The sequence below is a fragment of the Macaca nemestrina genome, chromosome 13 (genome assembly GCF_043159975.1).
Source record: "Macaca nemestrina isolate mMacNem1 chromosome 13, mMacNem.hap1, whole genome shotgun sequence".
Taxonomy (NCBI): domain Eukaryota; kingdom Metazoa; phylum Chordata; class Mammalia; order Primates; family Cercopithecidae; genus Macaca; species Macaca nemestrina.
The window spans coordinates 47,212,683-47,232,486 of NC_092137.1; the positions used below are offsets into that span (position 1 = coordinate 47,212,683).

Consider the following 19,804-nt stretch of genomic DNA (forward strand, 5'->3'; position numbering starts at 1 on the left):
TGTCCCCCTGTCCCTGCCCTAGATGCAATAAGAGATGTTTCTGTGGTTCTAGCCCTGCTCTGGGTTCAGCTCAGGGTTTTCTACCCAGACCAGGCAGGAAGGAGATGCCACCTTGGCAGTTCTCTGCTGGGCAAGAGAACCAGCACGGTTTGTCCCGAGTTTGTCCATCAGGCTCTGGTCCTGCTGGCTGCTGTCTGCACCCGGCTCAAGGATGGCCAGGGGCCTCCGGGAAACTGGCAAGTATAGAAAGAAAAAGAAGTGTGCTCTCTGCAGTGGAAATCAAATCACAGGAGCAGGTCCTGACAGTCTGCCAGCGTGGTCCCAGACTTCTCTCCAGGTAGCTGGAAATCCCACTCGGCTGGGGTATTCAGAACCGAATTCACTGGCAGAAAATTGTAGCCAAGAAGGGGAAGGCTGAACTTTGCCTGCCTGCCTGAAACGTGAGAAGGAAGGCAGAGGCCTCCCAGGATGCATAGGAGTCGCCGGTTGATACTGCTCTTCAGAGAGAGCTTCAAGGCTTGGCCAGGAAGGGACCCCCAGCAGCCTGCACTTCTCTTGGAGCTTATCTCTGCCCTGCCACCTCCCCGGATCCCCTCTGCACCAGGCACTTCCAAGGGCAGAATAGGTACCTGAGGAAACCAGGGAGCTCCAACAGTGACTGGTAGACTGGTTGGGTCATTAAGAGCCCTCCCAGGAGGGGGTTCCTTTGAGGTCACCTGACTTTCGTGATGGGAGGGTCATTGGTTGGTCGTGAAGCTGAGATTAGAGCACCTCATAGAATGAGTGGCTTGACTTGGTTTCCCAGTGTAGGGAAGGAAAAAACCATTTTCTCTCTACCTTTCTGAGTTCTTAGCTCGGACCCCGGTAACAGAAGACAGATTAACAAGGAAAAACAAACAGAACTTTATTAACATGTATAAAATGTTCTCATGGGAGATCCTCAGGAAAAATGAGAAAAGCTTAAAGAGGTAGCTTAGAGGTCTGGCATGGTGGCTCACACCTGTAATCCCAGCACTTTGGGAGGCTGATCACGAGGTCAGGAGATCTAGACCATCCCGTGAAACCCTATCTCTACTAAAAATACAAACAATTAGCCAGGTGAGGTAGCGGGCACCTGTAGTCCCAGCTACTTAGGAGGCTAAGGCAGGAGAATGACGTGAACCCGGGAGGCAGAGCTTGCAATGAGCCGAGATCACGCCACGGCACTCCAGCCTGGGCGACAGAGCGAGAGTCTGTCTCAAAAACAAACAAACAAACAAACAAACAAAAGAGGTAGCTTAGAACTCTGGCTTACATAGCATTTTCAACCAAGAGCATACAATTTAAAAGAAGCAAGAGACAAAGAAAAAGGACTTGGAGTCTCTGGGGATGGAAAATTGTGGGAAGACAAATCATTGGGAAACTAATGGTAGATAAAGGCTAGTTAGCAGAGCTTGTTATGTAGATTCCTTTGTGCCATCTCCAGGCTGATAAGGTTTTAACACTGTCTTCTGTGATCAGCCTTTGTCCTTCCTGGTTGAGGGGGAGGAGGGACACCCTTATAAATGTATATATCCGGCTTTTAGGCAAATAGGGGGAAGGCAGAGAGCTTTTCTTGTCTCTGCTTCTTCTCAGTTGCCTTCAGCTCAAAACAATCCTTATGCCCAAGTGACATATTTTGGGGTGGCATGTTCTGCTACCCTTCAGCAGCCCCTGAAGAAGGTCCTAGCCCTAGCCACAGAGCCACCAACTCTCCCTGCCCTCAGCTTGGCTAAGGAGAGTGTGGACACTTTGGTGCAGTTTGTCTGCACTGCAAGAGACAACTTGACACCCGCAGGCATGAGTGGGCAGGCAAGGTGTCTGGGTGGCATTCTGCCCTCTTCTCCCAGGGGCAGACTCTGGAGAGGAGGAGTTTCCTGGTCCCTCCCGTACCCCAGCCCCTCCCCTCCTCATGCTTTCTTCTTGGTGAGGGAGTTCCAGGCTCTCCAGAACCTCTCCCTGTCAGGCACCCCTGCAGGAGTGGGGAGATGGCTCTGCATGAGCTTTGGCTCTAGTAATGTAATTCCTGGGATGCAGTTTCTGAAGCATTCCTGGCATGTGACCCAGCTTCTTCTCTCTCCAAATGCCCCTGGAGAGACAGGAAGACAGCGTTGTTATCTGCAGTCCTCTTGATGACAGAGTGACGATGAATGATTTTCCTTAATTGGTTCCCTCTTGCTGCCAGTGTATAGCAGGCCACCTCATTCTTTAAGTGGGTTTGCGGGATCAAGAGCGTGGGGATGGCCTCAGAGCCTCTCATCTCTCACCCCAGGCTGTGGCATGAGGGGGCACATCTTAAGTCCCCAGAAGCCCCCTACCACTACCCCTGGTACCTCCCAAGGGGGGACCTGAGTCACTGAGGTCCAGAGCTCTGCCTATCCAAGCCCTGAGGCTCTGGGCTGGGCCTTTTTAGGTGCTCTGGGACTCCATCAAGAAGGCTCTGGTCTCTAAGGCCAAAAGGATGAACTGTGGCCGCACAGAGCTTCATCCGTCACTCCCTCCCGCTGCTGGCTGGCCCCTCCCCCATCATGGAGGGTTGGACCAGACACGAGAGGTGACAAACCTAAGACAACCCGCCCTGCGTTATGGGGGCGCCTGAGGGTTACTTTCCTCGCCAGGTGTCTCAGTCCATTTTGTGTTGCTGTAACAGAATACCTGAGACTGGGTAATTTATTATTATTTGATTTTGTTTCTATTTTTTGTAGAGACAAGGTCTCACTATGTTGCCCAAGTTAGTCTTGAACTCCTGGGCTCAAGGAATCCTCCCACCTCAACCTCCAAAAGTTCTGGGATTATAGGCATGAGCCACCATGTGTGGCCTTTTTAAAAATATATTTTTTAATAGTAATTTACAATAAGCAGAAACTTATTTGCTCACAATTCCGGAGGCTGAGAAGTTGAAGATCGAGGGCCACATCTGGTGAGGGCCTTCTTGCTGCCTCATCCCATGGCAGAAGGTGGAGGGGCAAGAGAGTGTGAGAGAAGGGGAAGCTGAACTCATCCTTTTGTCAGGAACCCGCTCCTGAGACAACAGCATCAGTCCATTCAGGAGGGCAAAGCCCGCCAGACCTCATCACTTCTGGAAGGTCTCACACTTCAATTCTGCTGATTGAGGCTTCAGTTTCTAACACATGAATTTTGGGGGACACATTTAAACCATAGCACTTGGTCAGTTTTTTCTCCTGTCAAATTGGGATGATAATTTAGACTCTCTTGTGACTTCAAGGAGTAGTTTTAGAGCTCAGGTGAACTGAAAGCTGTGAAAAGATAAGTCAACATTGGGCATTTTTATCACTATATTCACATAGATGACTTGGTGGCATGTGGCCGTGGCCTGAGCCCCCCCTTGGCTGGTTTCTGTGGGACCATACTTACTGTGGGATGAGGGTCTTTGGCCCAGATTTCCTTGTGATGCCAGCAGGGTGCTGAGAAGACAGGGAGGGAGTGCCTGGCAGGGACAGGGACCTCCAAGCTGCCTTTGAGGTTCTCCTAGGGTTGGTTGGCTGGGATGATTTTTAAAATGAGTATCAGAGCTGGCTCTGGAGGAGGCACCTGCAGGTTGGAGCAGGGCCTTCAAGTTCATCTGACCTGGACCTGAGTCCCACTTTGCCTTCACTCACTGACCAAGTTCCATAGCCTCTCAGAACTTCAGTATTCTCATCTGTAAAATGAGCCTTGCTATACCAAGCACCTAGGGAATTTAGAATTAGGCACCTTTAGAGTTAGGTTAAATAATTCCATAAGTTAATGGTCCAGTCATTAGGGTTATTTTTACATTTTTCACTTTGAAGCATAGCTGCCAGGCCATGTTCAGATGCTCTTGGTTCTCGGTGGGGAGCGGAAACCTGGTGCCAAGCCCCAGAGACTCATTGCAATAAAGCCACCCCATCCCCACTGAGTCCACAGGGGAGTCTGGCCAAGGTGACAGACCCTAGCTGCCCTGTGGATAGGACAAGAGTGCACACAGTGCAAGGCCCAGGCTGACCTTAGCTACGGGGAGGGCAGCCTGCTTTGTGGGGAAGAATGAGTTGAGGGACGAGGGAGAGACCTTGGGTAATCTGCACCCGTTGGGGCAGAGGCTCTGCCGTGGCAGGCTCAGGGAAGGCCCTGGCCTACCGTCATGCCAGTTCAGCATCTGGTTCAGCATCTGTTTTCTGAGTTGAAGGAGGAAGGATGTTCTGAGCAGCTGAGGAGTGACACTCAGTGCCTAGCATTTTGGAGGCGCCCTGACACTGGGTGGGGCTCAGTGCATAAACAGCAGGGTCCCGGGTTCCTGGGGACAGTGGCCTCTGCCGCCTATGCCCCATGTCTCAGGGTCCAGGACGCACCACCAGCTCTAGGCTTCTTTCTCCAAGTTCATTTCCTGAGCTGTGGCAGGCGGCTTAGAGGTGTCTAGGCCATGAAAGGACATGGAATCTTGCTTCTTCTGGGCAGGGAAGTTCAATAGGAGCATCTTGGCTGTGTGACCTCTGATGAGGTGATTTTATTGTGAGTGCTCTCTTCACCCCTCACCACTAGTGCCTGAGGTCACACTACCTGATGGGAAAGTGGAAGAGATGAAAGTAAAGGGTTCTGCAGGCCCACGGTGTAGGGGGTGCGAGGGTGTGTCTCCCAGCACCTGCTCAATGGGGATCAGAGGCCCCTCCATACCCACCTTATCCCTGGGCTGGCACAACCCCCCACACACACCCTGAGCCCTAGATCAGGACTTTGGGAAAACCTTAAGCTGATGTAGGCTCCTGAAGTCCATCACCAACCCTGATGAAGAGCCTGTCATAGATTCAGATCTGAATGATACTTGAGCACTGCTGGCTTCATTAAGCTCCAGAATCCATTTTTTCAGAAAGAGTTAGAAAGACTCACCCTACATGGAAAGAGAAGGTGACGTGGTCCTTTTTCCCTGTCCAGCAGCCCCTTCCCCAAACTGACCTTCACTGTGCCTTAGGCTGTACCTCCTGCCCAGAGAGGGGAGCTTCTGTGACTGGGCCCCTTCTCACTCCCCATCACGGGGACTCACTTCTAGAACCAGGGATCCAGAGGCCTAGCCACAGCCTCTTGACGGACCTGGAGGGCTGGGCCAGGCAGTGCTCCAGGTTGGGCAAAGGCCCTTATAGACCTAGAACCTGATACCAGCCCAGGAAGGGGAGGAGAAAAGGCCCAGCCCCTGCCCAGAGGAGATGGCTGACAAGGAAGTCAATTTCCTGGTGGCTTGTCAGGCTCCAGAGTCCCCCAGGGTGTGACCCATCTGGCCTCTGGCCGCTGGCCCCTGCCCCTCTGAAAACAGACAACCCTTAGCCCCAGCTGAAGAGGCCTGCTGGTGTTCTTCAACATCTCACTTGTAAAGGACCCAAAAGAGAAAGGGACGGGCACCCCCTACCCCAGGAGACCCCACCTAGGTTGGGCTCCATGTGAGTCTGGGCTCTTCTCAGCAGGAGCCTCTTCCTTTGAGGCCCAGGGGGCTCTGGGGTGAACACATCCCACCCCAGCACTGGGTGGAACTGGAAGGGTTTGCCCCCCTTCCCACATCAGGGAAGTGGGACCCTGTGGCTTTGGAGCTGCCCTGGCTCCAGGAAGGCGGTGGTGATGGGAGTGGGAGGTTCTCAGCCTGGAGAGGTGCCTCCCTCCTTCCCGTTCCAGGTCTGGTTGGACAGGTTGAGGCTGACACACCTGAGAGAACCCGGAACGCCAGAGAGCCCGGAGCTGGGCTGGAATGCGGGCCTCCCTGGAAGGGTGTGTCCATGTTCCAGGGTGGCGAGAGGGAGGGCCCTTCCTGTACAGCAGGCTCCTCCCAGCAGCCCTGGTGTCCCCAAAGGCAGGCTCCAGGGACCAGAAGGCTCCTGCAGCTTCCAGCTGATTCCTGGCTTCCCAGCTGGAAAGGCTGTTACAGAATCCCAGGAATGTGCCTTGAGCTCAGAGAGAAAATTCCCAAAATAACTTCTATAAATACTTGAGGGCAGGGGTGGGGAGGGAGGGCTCAGCCTGGCCCACAGCTGGCCTAGCGCCAAGGCTGCTTCCCAGGGCAGGCCCCCCTCAAAAGAAGAAGAGGCATGCGCACCCCTAGACCTCTGTACTGCTCCGCCCTTGGAGGGCATCATCAGGCACTGAACTTACGGGGTGCGATGGTGTGCAGTGGATTCTGAAAAGGCAAGGCCCTTTCCCTCATCCACTCCCAGGCCACAGCCCCTGGCCACACACTGCCTCTGCAAAGGACCTGGGTCCCACAGGGAGGCTCCCCGCTGAGTGTGAGCCCAGACCAGCGAGACCCTGGGCCCCTTAGGTTCTGCGCCTTCGTGGCCGTAAGAGGCAAGGCTTGCCAAGCTCCACGTGGGCAGCATCCCTGGTCGGAGGCCCACATCTGTAAGTGTGGGGTGCCTCTGGGTTCCCTGGCTCTGTGTTTGGGCTACATCCTGAGCTCTGAGCCCTGTTGAGCTGCTGTCCTTTGGGGAATAACAAAGCAGGCAGGAGGCTGGGGCTCTATCCCTCTCAGCCTCGGGAGGGGCAGGACAGGGATCGCATCCATGAGCTCCACAGTAACTAAGCATGACGTGGAGGCGGTTGTGTGGTCAGGAGGAACTCCGTCCTCAGGGAAGGCTTCCTGGGAGAGCAGGGTCTCGAGCACTTGAGATGTGGCCACACATCCCCACTCCCTGAGATGAGGAAGGGAGAGAAGGAGGAGGGTCCTGAGGTGGGAATTTCTGGGGACTTCTCCCAAAGCCCTGCACCTCCCTGGAACCATGTTTGTGGCTATAACCAGCCCAAAGCGCCCCCTTGGAGTTATGGTGTCTGATCACCATAAACAACTTTCAAATCCCTGTGGGCTGCCAGCACAGCTGTGGCATCTCCCAAGGGAAGGTCAAAACTGGGAGCCTCTCAGCAGATCTGATCTCCTCTCTCAGCGTGGGGCACCCCCTCACCAGGATGGGGGATGGGGGATTCACTTGGGACATTTGGATGCAATTGAGATGCCAGTTCTTGTTGCCACCATCTCTCTGGAGGCCTGTTCTCTGGGAGGGTCGGGGTGCCAGGAGGATTGTCTGCAGGCCCTAGATGCAGCGCTGGGCTCAGGGCAGAGTCGGTGAGACCTCGCATCTTCCTGGGGCTGTCTTGCCCAGTTGTCAGGCAGCAAACAGCGCTGAGTTGCTACCAAACATGAACTGGGCTGGTGTCAGGGGCAGGTGGCAGAAGATCCTGTTACAGGCCCTGGGCCTCTGGGCCCCAGCCTGACCCCAGCCCGGTGTCTCCTTTCAGGCTCTAAGGTCAACACCCCAGGGTGGGGGGACATGAGCCAACCCACCCTAGCCTACAGTCCTCCCCCACAGAGAGCCATGCCCTCTCCCAGCTTCTAGAGAGATCAGCCATCCACCTGCTCCCCGCCCAGAAGGACCCTCTGCTCATCTTGGAGGTGCTGCTGTTTGCTGTCTGCCCCTGCGGTGATTTTTCCAATTCATCATTGCAGACTCCTCACAAGAGCCCCACAAGGAGGGACAGTTCATTGCTTGGTTTACAGATGAGGAAACCACAACTCAGAGAAAGGTGGCCATTTGTCCACGGTCACAGCGCTTGTCAGTGGCAGAGCTGGGATTCCAACCTGGCCAGGGCTTCCGGCCACCAAGCCCTGGGCTTTAAACTCTCTACAGACACACAGAGGAAGTTACTGCAAACCTCCCAAACTGAGAATAAAATACACATACACACACACACCAGCCTGCAGACACATCTGGCCCCTTCCCAGACACCCACATACTTCTTGATAATCAGGGGTTTTCAAACTTGTTTTTAGCAGTTGAGCCCTTTTTTCAAACAAAATCCCATGTGGAAGCTTAATACAGAAAACTTAACGTGTGGAAGCCACTCCGGGCCTGCCCCTCCCTGAGAGGCCTTGCCGGCCTTTCCCTTCTGTCCTGTGTTGCTCCCTCCTGGGCAGAACTCACAGGGCTCAAACCCTTCATTTTTGGTGCTCAATTTTGTGTCTGGCAGCCGTCGGCTGGCCTTCCTTCCCTCCTCCCTGTGGGCTCTGTTCCATTGTGAGCTGCTGGGGTCTGGCCCTTGGGCCGTGTGGGCAGAACAGCTAGGCCTCGTGCCCTGCTGGCCAGCCTGGCCACTACCCTTGGTCCCAGGCAGCCCTGAGTCAGCACCACTCCCATCTGGCGAGAGCGGAAGACCCTGCCTGAGGCTCCACCCCGCCCGCAGCCACCCTGTCCTCCCCTGGCCTCTGCACGCCTCATCCATGTGTGTGGTTCCTTGGTACAGCGTTGCCCAGGGCTAACAGAGGCTCTGTGAGGACAGCCTCTTCCTCCCCCGCCCCCTGGCCACAAGATCTCCAGCCAGCACCTATGGAGAGGGAGAGGCTTTTCCTAGGGCTTCCTGAGCGCCATCTTTCACTCCCGCCGAATTGGTTGTGTTCCAAGCTCTCTGAGGACTTGATGAAACCAGGCATGCGCATCTTCCCCAGCACGTCTCCATAGCAACAGAGGGCCTAACTCTGGGGAGCTCGCTGAGGAGGAAAATGTTCCAGCTAAAAATGTACATGGCCATCAGTGGGCGGGCACTGGAGAGGGGGCTCCAGGCACATAGAACGCAGCTCCCCACCCCCACTGCGGCCCCCGCCTGTCCAGGAAGTCAGTGGTGGGTTTTACCTCCCGTCTTTTAACAAGAGAAGGGTCCCCCCGAGGGACCATCTCATGCCACCCTCAGGGCTGAAACAGGGATCAGTGGGACGGCGCAGAGCAGCCTTTCTGCTGAAAGGGGGCCCTGCCCCTCTGCCTCCGCTCACTACCCTGTCCTCGCTACCCACTTCCCAGCGTGGGTAAAAGAGGATGTAGAGGGGACAGGGTGCCAGTTTCACTTCCCAGCCTCTTATGACGATTCCTGTTAGTTCCTCTATCTCTTTGGTAACAGGGTTGTTTGAGCCAAACAGCAGGGCCAAGCTTCCCTGCGCCTGACCCAGACCCCCAGGGCCTTTCATCTTTCAGCCAATCCAGCCTGTTCACCCAGCGCCCCATTCACCCAGCACCCTGTCCCCTGCCATCTGACTCTCCTCCTGTGACCCTTTCCTGAGGAGCCACCGCACACGCACACATGCTTGAGCTTTTCCTCCCCGGTGACAGTGATGAAGCCTCGTAATGCGTCCTCCTCAGTCTTTCTGCATCCCTGGGGTGAAGGGCAGCTCCGGGCCGCAGGAAGGACTGAGAGGCATGGTCCCACTGAGTGAGAACACACTCCTGCCAGACACTTCTCAGAGCTTTACACCTCCTGACTCCTTTCAGCCTCACCCCGCCCTCCAGAGAGATGCTGTGATTTTCCCATTTACAGATGAGGAAACTGAGGGCCAGAGAGCTGGGATTTGCCCAGGATCCCCCAAACAAGGTGACACAGCCAGGTCTGGTGACTTGAAAGCCAATTCCTCGGGACCGGCAGGAACAGAGCTCCTGCAGTGGGTTTCCCAGGAGGCTGGGGTTAAAGCACGGGTTGGGCAGGGACAGGTAGGATTTACATGGGGAAAGGCACAGTCACTTGACAGTGCCCAAGCCAGAGACGCAGGAGCCTCTCAAGCTGATGGCTGCTGCCACCCGTGCACCTGTACTTGGCCCAGTTGCCAAGATGCCTGTGCCATGCCAAGACCCCTACTCACCCTGCCCTGTGCTTGGTCCACAGGGTCTGATGCTGAGTCGGCTTGGCCACAAGAGCCTGGCCCAGAAGGTGCTTCGAGATGCCGTGGAGAGGCAGAGCACGTGCCACGAGGCGTGGCAGGGCCTGGGCGAGGTGCTGCAGGCCCAGGGCCAGAACGAGGCCGCCGTCGACTGCTTCCTCACTGCCCTGGAGCTGGAGGCCAGCAGCCCTGTGCTGCCCTTCTCCATCATCCCCAGAGAGCTGTGACGACACTGCAGCCACAGGGAGGGAGGGCCGGCCAGAGGGAGAGGCAGCGGTCAGTGTGGGGCGACAGTGGCATCAGGTGTGGGGCCTCAGGGAAATCCATCTTTAGTGAACGCCTCCGCAGCTGCAGCCCTCGTTCTCCTGGCTCGGCCAAGAGGGTCTTCCTGGATTTCTTTGTTGGTGCCTTGGGAAACAGTCTGACTTGAACCCTAAGTGCCTTTTTGCAGAGTTTTGTGGTGACCAGACTTGCACCCCAAGAGCTGGGCAGGGGGGAGCCTCACAATTGTCCTTCACCCTCACCCATGCCTCTGGTTGGGGGTCTGGGGATCTCACTCCCCACTCTCAGCACAGCACAGACTTCTGGATCCCTCTCAGGTCTTGCCCAGGGCAGTCACGACGTGAAGAAACTGGGCAAGTGGGAAGACGATGGGATTTCTGGGTTCCCTTCCCAGACTTGGAGTTAGCAGATGATGCCCACGTTGCCCCTCTTTGCCCCCTGAGGCCAGCTGGGCCCCACTGTGCTCTTTCCCTCTGCTACCAAGTGCCTTTGGGGCCTCTGGGGTCTAGCCAGCGGGTACTGAGCACTGGCCCTTACGCTTCCATTTCCACCCACCCCATCTCCCTGGAAATGTGTTCCAGCCCAAGCAGCCTCCATCGGCTTTAGATCCTGTGGTTGCTAGATCCAGTCCTTTCTAATACCCTGAGTCAACACATTACTCCTGCAGGTCTTACGCTACAATGCAGGTCCCTCGAGGGCCAATAACATGGAGGTGGGCAATTTCTAGGACTGTCCCCAGTACATCTCACCACCCACAGCCCTTTTTTGCCTTGATTTGAGCCTCACCCTAGCCTTTTGGGTTGCCCTGCCTGAGGCAGACCTGAGGAGGGGACAGAGCCCAGCCTTTCTCCTGTGACTGAGCAGGCCTCTGTGTCCATGACACCTTTTTCCGGGCCTGGGGGCTGTGGGTGTATGTCCTCCCTGCTGGCTCCCCTGGCCCCTGCTGCGTGATGCTCTTGGAACTCTTCCCCAAGGAGTCAGTCCCCCAGGCTTATCAGGGAATCCTTTTGTATCTGCACTTTGGGTTTTAGTTTCAAAGCTCCATCAGGTACAGCTTACATTTCAGGATGTGTAGAAAGCTCAGGTGAGGCCGGGCGCGGTGGCTCACGCCTGTAATCCCAGCCCTTTGGGAGGCCGAGGCGGGCGGATCACAAGGTCAGGAGATCGAGACCACGGTGAAACCCCGTCTCTACTAAAAATACAAAAAATTAGCCGGGCGCGGTTGTGGGCGCCTGTAGTCCCAGCTACTCGGGAGGCTGAGGCAGGAGAATGGCGTGAACCCGGGAGGCGGAGCTTGCAGTGAGCTGAGATCCGGCCACTGCACTCCAGCCTGGGTGACAGAGCGAGACTCCGTCTCAAAAAAAAAAAAAAAAAAAAAAAAAAAAGAAAGCTCAGGTGAGGGCTGCCCTGGTTTGTCATAGCTCCACCTTCCTCGGAGGGAGAGGGCTGTTGGAGACCCCCCATCCATGGCACACTAGCTCAGCACTGCATGTCCCGAGATGATTCCCAAGACAGCTGGTGCCTCCTGGCTTTCCTGCGGCAGGCCAAGGGGCACCCCAGAGGACGCTGGATCCTTCATGGTTGAAGGATCTCTATGTATGTGTGTATATAAATATAGTTTTTATATATATATATATAAAAATAGAGATCTATTTTTTTCTGGAATTATGTTAGAAAAGTAAAGAAAAAGCAAATGCTGTTGATTTATCTCAGGGTGCCCAAAGAGTTGTAGTCAATTTTTGGTACTAGGAAAGGCACCCAATGCATTTCCTGACTTAAGCAGTTCCTTGTTGGAAGCAGCAGAGGGCCAAGCCAAGTTGCTGACAGTGACTTTACAGGTTAAATAAAGAGACCCTTGGAGGGGAAGCAGGCTTGTCTGAAGCAGCATGTTTATTCACTGGGCATGTCGCTCCCGCACCAGCCTTGAGCCAGGCCCTGGAGAGGAGGGGCTGTTGCAGGAGGAGGGAGGCCAGAGAAGTCATCGAAGCCAAGACCTGGGCCCAGCTGAGGAGGGATGTGGGGAAGGAAGGACGAGAGGGAGGACCCTCTGGGAAAATGTGGGTTTGAGCTGGTGAGAATGTTGCCAGTTGAGGCTGGGCTAAAGCCTGGAGTGGGTAGGAGGAAGCAAGAGGGGTCCAGGCAGGGCTGATCCTGGCCTTTGACTTGTCCAGGGGGCCACCCCGGAAGCCCCTGCTGCCTCTGGGCATTGCTGGGAGAGGCCAAGGCAGTACTCATATCTGAACAGAGAGCCCCTCAGGTATTGCTCATGGGCCACCTTCAGCTGCAGGGAAGAAGACTAGGAGAGGAGGCATGGGAGAGACCTGGGCCTTGTTCAGATTGGCCACCTCTGCTGAGAAGTCCATACCAGTACACCCCTAATAAGTTATGCCACATACCAATGTACTGTGGATGTTATAACCTGCATCAACATAATTCTAAACAATGCTGCTCATTTACACAGAAGCTCTGTTTCTTCATGTACTCCAGGGAACCACCATGGCACCCCCAAGGCTGCAGCCACCTCCTTTTGAAGACAGCTGTCCTGAAGCTTCCCCTTAAACCCAGGGCTGTTCTCGGCCATCTGGACTCCTCTCTTGCCACTCCTCCCTGTGGCCTGGCCTCCCCCAATGCCCACCCTCCACGCCACGCTCAGCCAGACATTGCTGTCCCCATAGGGAAGGGCTTTGCTTGCAGCCTTTGGGTGCCCAGCTTCTCTTGCCGTGGCCTTATTTTAAGGTAACACATTTACAGACTTGAGTGATTGAATACTTGGTATCAAATTACTTGTCATGTACCCTAACCCCCAGCTCATGGCCTCCTTGGGCGAGAAGTACAGGCCACCTTAGGCGGCAGGGGGTGTCTGCCAGCCTGGGGGAAGAGGCTTAGAAACTCATCCTGCAGGGAGGGGAATAGAGGGAATGTGGAAGGAGGGAAGGCTCTGCCATCCTCTTCTGATGGGAACAGGGTTTCCCAAGCTGACCTTAAATTGGTCGAATGTTGGAGAGTCACGCAGCGGTGGAGACCTGCTGAGGGCCGCAGGCACTGCCTTACCCCAGTTGCCCATCTGCAGACCCTGTGCTTGCACAGGAACCCTCACTGGAGAGAGAGGCACCTGGCTCCTGTGTCTAAACCCATCATGCTGGGACCAGGGTTAGAGTCTGGGGACAGACCTCAGACTGCCTGTCACCCCCTCGGACTTCCACCCACGTGCCACTTTCCAGGACACAGCTCCCACTTGTGTACTTTCATATTAATAGTGCTTCCTGCAGGCACAAATATGAATGGCATTTCAGCCGCCACCACCCAGACTCCTTTCTGGTACCAAAGTGCTCATTGTTGCATCCTATCCCCCACCCAGCACTCAGATGTCGTCACTGTGCAAATATTTCTTGGGCTTGGGAAGCCTCTGACTAAGCAAACCTCCCCATCCGCCTAGACTTTGATGATGACCCACGGGCAGGGAACCTCATGCCTAAGTGACCTGTGAAACCGACCCTTGAGGTACTGATCCAAAGGGTCCTGAGAGGTCAAGGAGGTCCTGATTTGAAAAGATCACGCCATCCCCTGCCAGAAACTGAATTTTCATCAAGCTCTTTCAGTTGCAAAGAACAGACACCCTGAAGGTAACTCAAGAGACAAAAGGGAGCTCGCTGGAACCCTAGGGCAGGAACTGCAGTGCCCAGGCCTGGGGCCAAAGCAGCCACACACCGTGAAGGAGGCAGCAGGGTGACACTGCAGTCACCAGTCTGAGCTTCAAGGGGCAGCTCTACCACTACAAGCTGTGTGGCCTTCAGCAAGTTTCTTCATCTCTCTATAGCCATTCCTCCATCTGTACAATAAGAATGGTGGAATAGTGCCTGCTCTGTGGATTACGATTAAGTGATCCTAGAATAGTGCCTGGCCCATAGTAATCAATACACGCGAGCAATTATCATCATCTCTGCCTTTGCCTGCTCCGCCCTCCTCTCCCCGCTACTGACAGTTCACGGAGAGGTGCTGCTCCCCTAGAACTATATTCAGCACTGCCCTGGCCCTCCAGCCCCACCCCTGACTGACCACCTGCAGCACTGTGACCACTCCCCTCCTAATGGCTGAATCTTGAACGAGAGGATCTAATTAGTCCCACTCATTTTTCCATGGGTCAGTAGGCAGCCCGTAGACTGATTTTCCCTGGATAGGCGCCTTCTCTTGATCCAATCGGCTATGACCAGGAGGCATGGGCCTCAGGACACATACAGCTGCTTTTGCAGCTGGAGTGCTAAGTGGGCAATGCCCTGGGCCCTTCCGGTCCCCTGTGTCAGCCCATCACGCCATGCCGTGTCCTTTCTGGGAACGGGTACAATGCAGGTCCCTCTAGAGAGGGCAGACAACAGAACACACCCGCTTAAACACCCTCCTTTCTCCTTTGCATCATCATCACCTGAGGGTCCATCCATGGAGGGGCTCCTGTCCTGGTTGTGGTCTTGGAATGAAGATGACAATGGGAATACTGACGTGCCTCCTGCACTGTACTGCTAATACGATGCTTCACTTATCAGTGAACTCTCTCCCAGTCACTCCTTTGATTGGGAACCTCTCCAATCAACAACCTTGGGAGGTGGGTTTTGTTCCCAAGAAAGGTGAAGAGATCACGGGGCCTCCACTCTCAGTGACTTGGCACAGGGCGGGGCCTGCGTAGTGCCGGCTCACCCATTCTGGGCAGAGGCAGGAGCCTCCCCGAATCGCCGCAGCAGCAGGACCCTCTGGATCCATGGAAACTCGCATGACCAGGAGTCCTCTACAGGAGTGCCCAGGGGAGGAAGATAGATGGGTCGAGGGGCCTCTTGGGTGCCCAGAACCCCCACTTGCCAGCCTCGCCCCACCACCAGCTTCGCCCCACTGGCTGCAGAGGAATGCCAGTGCTCTGTGATGCCTGCCACCCCAGCTCCTCTGCAGCAAGAGTAGAGGCCCCTTAAGCAGCGGTCACAAGAGGCCGGACATTGCCCCAGATAGAGTGTTCAGAAGATGCCCGAAAGCATGGGCAGCCACGGGAACTGCGTTGGGTCGTGGGACTCCACAATCCTGACCACTCACTGACGGCATCGTGGCTGGGTTCCAGAGCCAGTGTGTTCCCCATGGGCTGGCCCACAGCTCAGAGATGCCGACACACCAATGTAGTGGTCCCCAACACAGGTGGGGGCTGTCATTGTTCTCTTGTTCTTGTTCCCGCTCACCCTCAGTCTCTCACTCTCTTAACTGTCTCTGGAATTTGGCAAGAAGTCCTTGTGGACTTCTTTAAAAACATGTATCATTGTTTCTTGAACCATTTGATAACAGGTTGCATAAATGGTGCCCCGTTCCCCGTAATACTTAAGTATGTGTTTACCAAGAACAAAGGTCATCCCTGTATCTAACCACAGCGGAGTTAACAAATAGGACATTCAACACTGCCGCTGTGCTCTTATCTAATCCACCGCCCCATTTCAGGTTAGGCACTAGTTTTCCTTAGAGTATTCTTCTCCAGCCCAGGATCACACCCTCCACTTTACAGCCAGCTCCTTCGCTCCTCTAATCTGGAAGAGCTCCTCCTCTCCCTTTGCCTTTTGTGATGCTGGCATTGCTGAAGGCTGTAGCGGCCTGGCCTCTGCAGGTAGGCAGAGGGAAGCAGGAGGCGGGGCGGGGGTGGCCGGGGGGAGCAGAGGCTAGAAAGCAGCCGAAGCCAAGGGGCTGAGAGAATGGAGAACCGTTGATTGGTAGAAGCTGGAAGATAAAAGCAAAACTGAAGGGCAGGTGAATCTCTGTGCAGGCAGAGCTTTGGAAACAAAAGAAATGGCCACCTACTTGCAAGGCGCATGGAGATGATGGAAGCACTGGAGCTCCATTCCATCCTGAATGAGCTTTCCAACACCTGCAGCCTAACTGCAGGCAAGAGTCCCACCTGCCTCCTGTCCTTACACCGTGGCCCCCATGAAGACTTGAGGGACCCTGAGTGTGTGTGTGTTCCTGGCAGCCCTGCACATCCCCAGAGAGAGGCTCACTCTGCTTCCCTGCACCATCAGACAAGCAGAAGCAGGACATGTTCCAGAACTTCACCCATTGCTTTTGTCTGTGGCACCCACGCCCACTCAGAGAGCACATGTGCCAAGCTGGGGATGGCACAAGCATGGAAGACTTCCTGAAGAGCAGCAGCTCTGACCCCTGAGGTGGGGCCATCCCCACATAAAGGTCAGGAGCACAGACGGTCTCCCCCAGGGTGCACACAGCTGGGCAGTCTCCCGCCACCCTGACTGATCTCTCATTTCAGCCTGGGCCCAGAAGGAAGAGGCCACTGCAAGCTTCCTCTCTCCTGTCTGGGCCCGGCCTGAGCCATCTCAGGAGCCCTCAGCTCACTCCCCAGCCCCCACGCAAGGCCCAGGGCTCAGTGGCTACGGTGGTGGCATCCTGCCCAGCACACACTCTGCACCCCTGAGAACACCCACGCCAAGGGTATGGGGCCCTTACACAGCCTGGCCTGGTGCAATCTGGGCTGAGGCCACAGAGGCCCCTGTCCTGGGGAAGGTAGGGGAAGCTGGGTGCTCTCCCCCATGCAGAGAACTTTCTGAGCTGGGAGCCCCACCCTCCTAAGTGCTTGTCTTCTTTCCTTTCTCCTCTTCCTTCTTTTCTTTCCTTTTTCTTTCCTTCTCTTTCTTTCTTCTTTCTTTCTTTCTTTCTTTCTTTCTTTCTTTCTTTCTTTCTTTCTTTCTTTCTTTCTTTTCTTCCTTCCTTCTTTCTTTTCTTTCCTTCTTTTTTCTTTTCTCTATCTCTCTCTTTTTCTTTCTTTTTTTTTTTTTTGAGACAGAGCCCAGGCTGGAGTGCAGTGGCGCGATCTCGGCTCACTGCAACCTCCACCTCCCAGGTTCAAGTGATTCTCCTGCCTCCAACTCCCGAGTAGCTGGGAGCCACCAGCCACCATGCCTGGCTAATTTTTTATATTTTTAGTAGAGACAGGGTTTCGCTGTATTGACCAGGCTGGTCTTGAACTCCTGACCTCAAGTGACCCGCCCACCTCGGCCTCCCAAAGTGCTGAGATTACAGGCATGAGCTATCACGCCCAGCCTCTCCTCTTTTCTTTTCTGGTCCATCAGGCCTCCTGTGGCCTCAAAGAGCCATGCCTCCCATGCCCACCCCACACCCTGCAAAATGCCTTTCCAGAATGCCCACGGAGACTCACTCCTTGTTTGTGCCTTGTCCTTTAAGATCCTTCCCACGCCTTCTAGAAGTCCCGTGCCAACTGCCTCCCACCTTACAGGGCCCTTGTGCTTTGGCAGAACACCCAGGCTAGACAGTCCTGTGGGTTCTGCTTCTTGAGTCGGACCCCCACATTCCACATACCTGGGCTCAGCCACACCTGTGGGTGCCCCCATGAATGGAACACCAAGTTGGGTCCAGGGAGGTGCCCCTGCGGCTGGAAGGCTTGCGGTACAAATGTGGAGTGAGGCCGCCATGTCCCCACCCACAGGCTAACCTTGGCCTTCTCTCTCTGGGCAGATGGACTTGCCCAAGCCATGCACCATCCCAGCTCTGTGCCCTGGTGGTGACTTTGCACAGGCACAGCCCTCCTGAGTCTATTGTGGCTGCTCAAAGCCCTGTAATTGGTCCCAAAGCCGTTACATTTTCTTAATGAAGTTACACATATGTTTAATCCTATTCTATAAATTAAATTACTTTAGAAATATGTATCTTTACATTAGGATCTTCTGGGACACACGGGCCATTGAACACCATTTTCAGAACCTTCATATTCATGTCTATGAAGGTATTTCAGATAAAGCACTTTACAAATCCTTGAATAATGTGGCCACCAGAGATTTTATCTGGAGCCATAAATACCATTTGTAAAACATTAGGAGAGTTCTTCCCATCTCTGACCCCATTCTCCATAATGCAACTTTTAACTAGATTGCTTTTTAAGTGATCTACAGAGAGCTTGTTGATAACATCTAACACGAGCAACCATAAAATCAAAACTCTGGGGATGATTTCTAAATCAGTTCTAAATTTCTTTACTACTTTTTTTAAAAAAATTATTTCATCAGATGATTTCCATCAGCATCCAACACCAGCAATGACTGAGGTTATTCAGGCCAAGAGATCTTCCCTAAATTGTATTTTGTGACTCAAAATAATCCAAGGAGGCTCCCCACACTTCAAGGTGACTTTCTACAAGGCTTCTATTTCCTGATAGATCATTGTGAGGGGGGACGCCCTCACTTTATCTTGGAGCACATATAGTATTCATTGAGCATATACTATATGCTGGTGTGTTAAGCACTGGGAAACTTACCAATGCCCCAGTAGGTCCCAACTCGATGATCAGGGAACCTACAATCCATCACTGGCCTCAGGCAAGTCTGTGAGCTGGAGCACTTAGGCACCAACCAGCCTGGGAAGACACGAAGGATGCTTGGAGGGAGCACACGAAGGGCCAGGGATGCAGGTGAGTATTTCAGGCAAAGGGTACCTCGATCCCCAGCCCAGAGAAAGGTTAGAAAGGTGGTGTGGTAGGCTGAAATGTCCCCCAAAAAGTGTCCATGTTCTAATCCCCAGAACCTGTTAACTATGTTACCTTACAGGGTAAAAGGGATTTGAAAATGTGATTGAATTAAGAATCTTGAGATGAGGCCGGGCGCGGTGGCTCATGCCTGTAATCCCAGCACTTTGGAAGGCCGAGGTGGGCGGATCACTTGAGGTCAGGCGTTCAAGACCAGCCTGGCCAACATGGTGAAACCCCGTCTCTACTAAAAATACAAAAAATCAGCTGGGCGTGGTGGTGCCCACCTGTAATCCCAGCTATTCAGGAAGCTGAGGCAGGAGAATCACTTGAACCTGGGAGGCAGAGGTTGCAGTGAGCCGAGATCACGCCACTGCACTCCAGCCTGGGTGACAAGAGCGAGACTCCATCTCCTAAATAAACAAATAAATAAGAATCTTGAGATGAAGAGGTTATCCTGGATTATCCAGTGGGCCCAATATAAGTACAACAGTCCTTATATAAGGCAGGCAGGAGAGTCAGAGTCAACAGGAGGAGATGTGATGATGGAAACCAGAGTGGAGTGATCGGAGGAAGGGCTGCGAGGAGAGAAACGCAAGTGATCTGTAGAAGCAGAAGAAGACAAGGAAGCCAACTCTCAGAGCTTCCAGAAGGAACTAGCCCTGTCAAAACCCTCGCTTTGGCCAAATAAGAATGATTTTGGATTTCTGACCTCTAGACCTGTAAGGTAATAAAATTATGTTGTTTTGAGCAACAAAGTCTGTGGTCATTTGTTACAGCAGTCACAAGAAATTCATACAGAGAGTTGAGTGAATGAGCTACCCCAGCACAGATGGGCACAAGGGCTCAGGGAGGCTTTTGTGAACCTGCACTTTGGGGTATTCTGCAGTCCAGCTCCCACGCGCACAGCCCAGGAGGGGCTGAGGATTAGAAGCCTGAATAGGCGTGATCCTGCTTGGTATATTTCCAAGTGTCTACTCTGATGCTGTTGAATTGGGAAAGCTCTAGCAACTTCCCTCCTTCTTGATGGTCCTCAGCGACCAAGCAGGGCCTTGGAGCCCTGGAACTTCAGAGCAGGGATGAGGGGCCAGTGGCCAGCCTTCATCAAGCCCTGCACTCTACCTGTGACCGGCACGGCTCCCAGCACATTGCCTTGCTGTCCCCCACTGCCTTCTCCCAGGCTGCTAGGCTGCAGTGGGGTGAGGTGAATAGAATGCTTGTCAGTGCCTGCCTCTGCCCCAACCCAGCCCACTCTGGTGACCAAAGATGCAGTGTCATAGCCTGAGCTACCTTCCTGCAGTCACCCTGTCTGCCTACAGTTTTCAGGAACTAAAGCACACTCCCAC

General features: G+C 54.1%; 1 protein-coding gene and 1 long non-coding RNA gene across 5 annotated transcripts in view; one reads left to right on the top strand and one right to left on the bottom strand.

Moving 5' to 3' along the window:
* Positions 1 to 11,820, top strand: part of LOC105464975 (tetratricopeptide repeat domain 7A) — a 157,075-nt gene extending 145,255 nt beyond the window's left edge. For 3 of the 4 annotated variants that reach the window (XM_071076660.1, XM_011713148.3, XM_011713146.2), the window contains one exon: positions 9,673 to 11,820. In XM_071076660.1, coding sequence (XP_070932761.1) covers positions 9,673 to 9,894 — 222 coding nt within the window. In that variant the 3' untranslated portion in view covers positions 9,895 to 11,820. The remainder of the gene's footprint in view (positions 1 to 9,672) is intronic. The other variant, XM_011713147.3, reaches the window with a different exon arrangement.
* On the bottom strand, positions 880 to 9,678 carry LOC139357836 (uncharacterized). The gene is made up of 2 exons (XR_011611700.1): positions 2,897 to 9,678; positions 880 to 2,107 (listed from the first exon to the last, which is right to left on the bottom strand). It is a non-coding gene; the product is annotated as an uncharacterized lncRNA (long non-coding RNA).
* Positions 11,821 to 19,804: the final 7,984 nt, after the last annotated feature.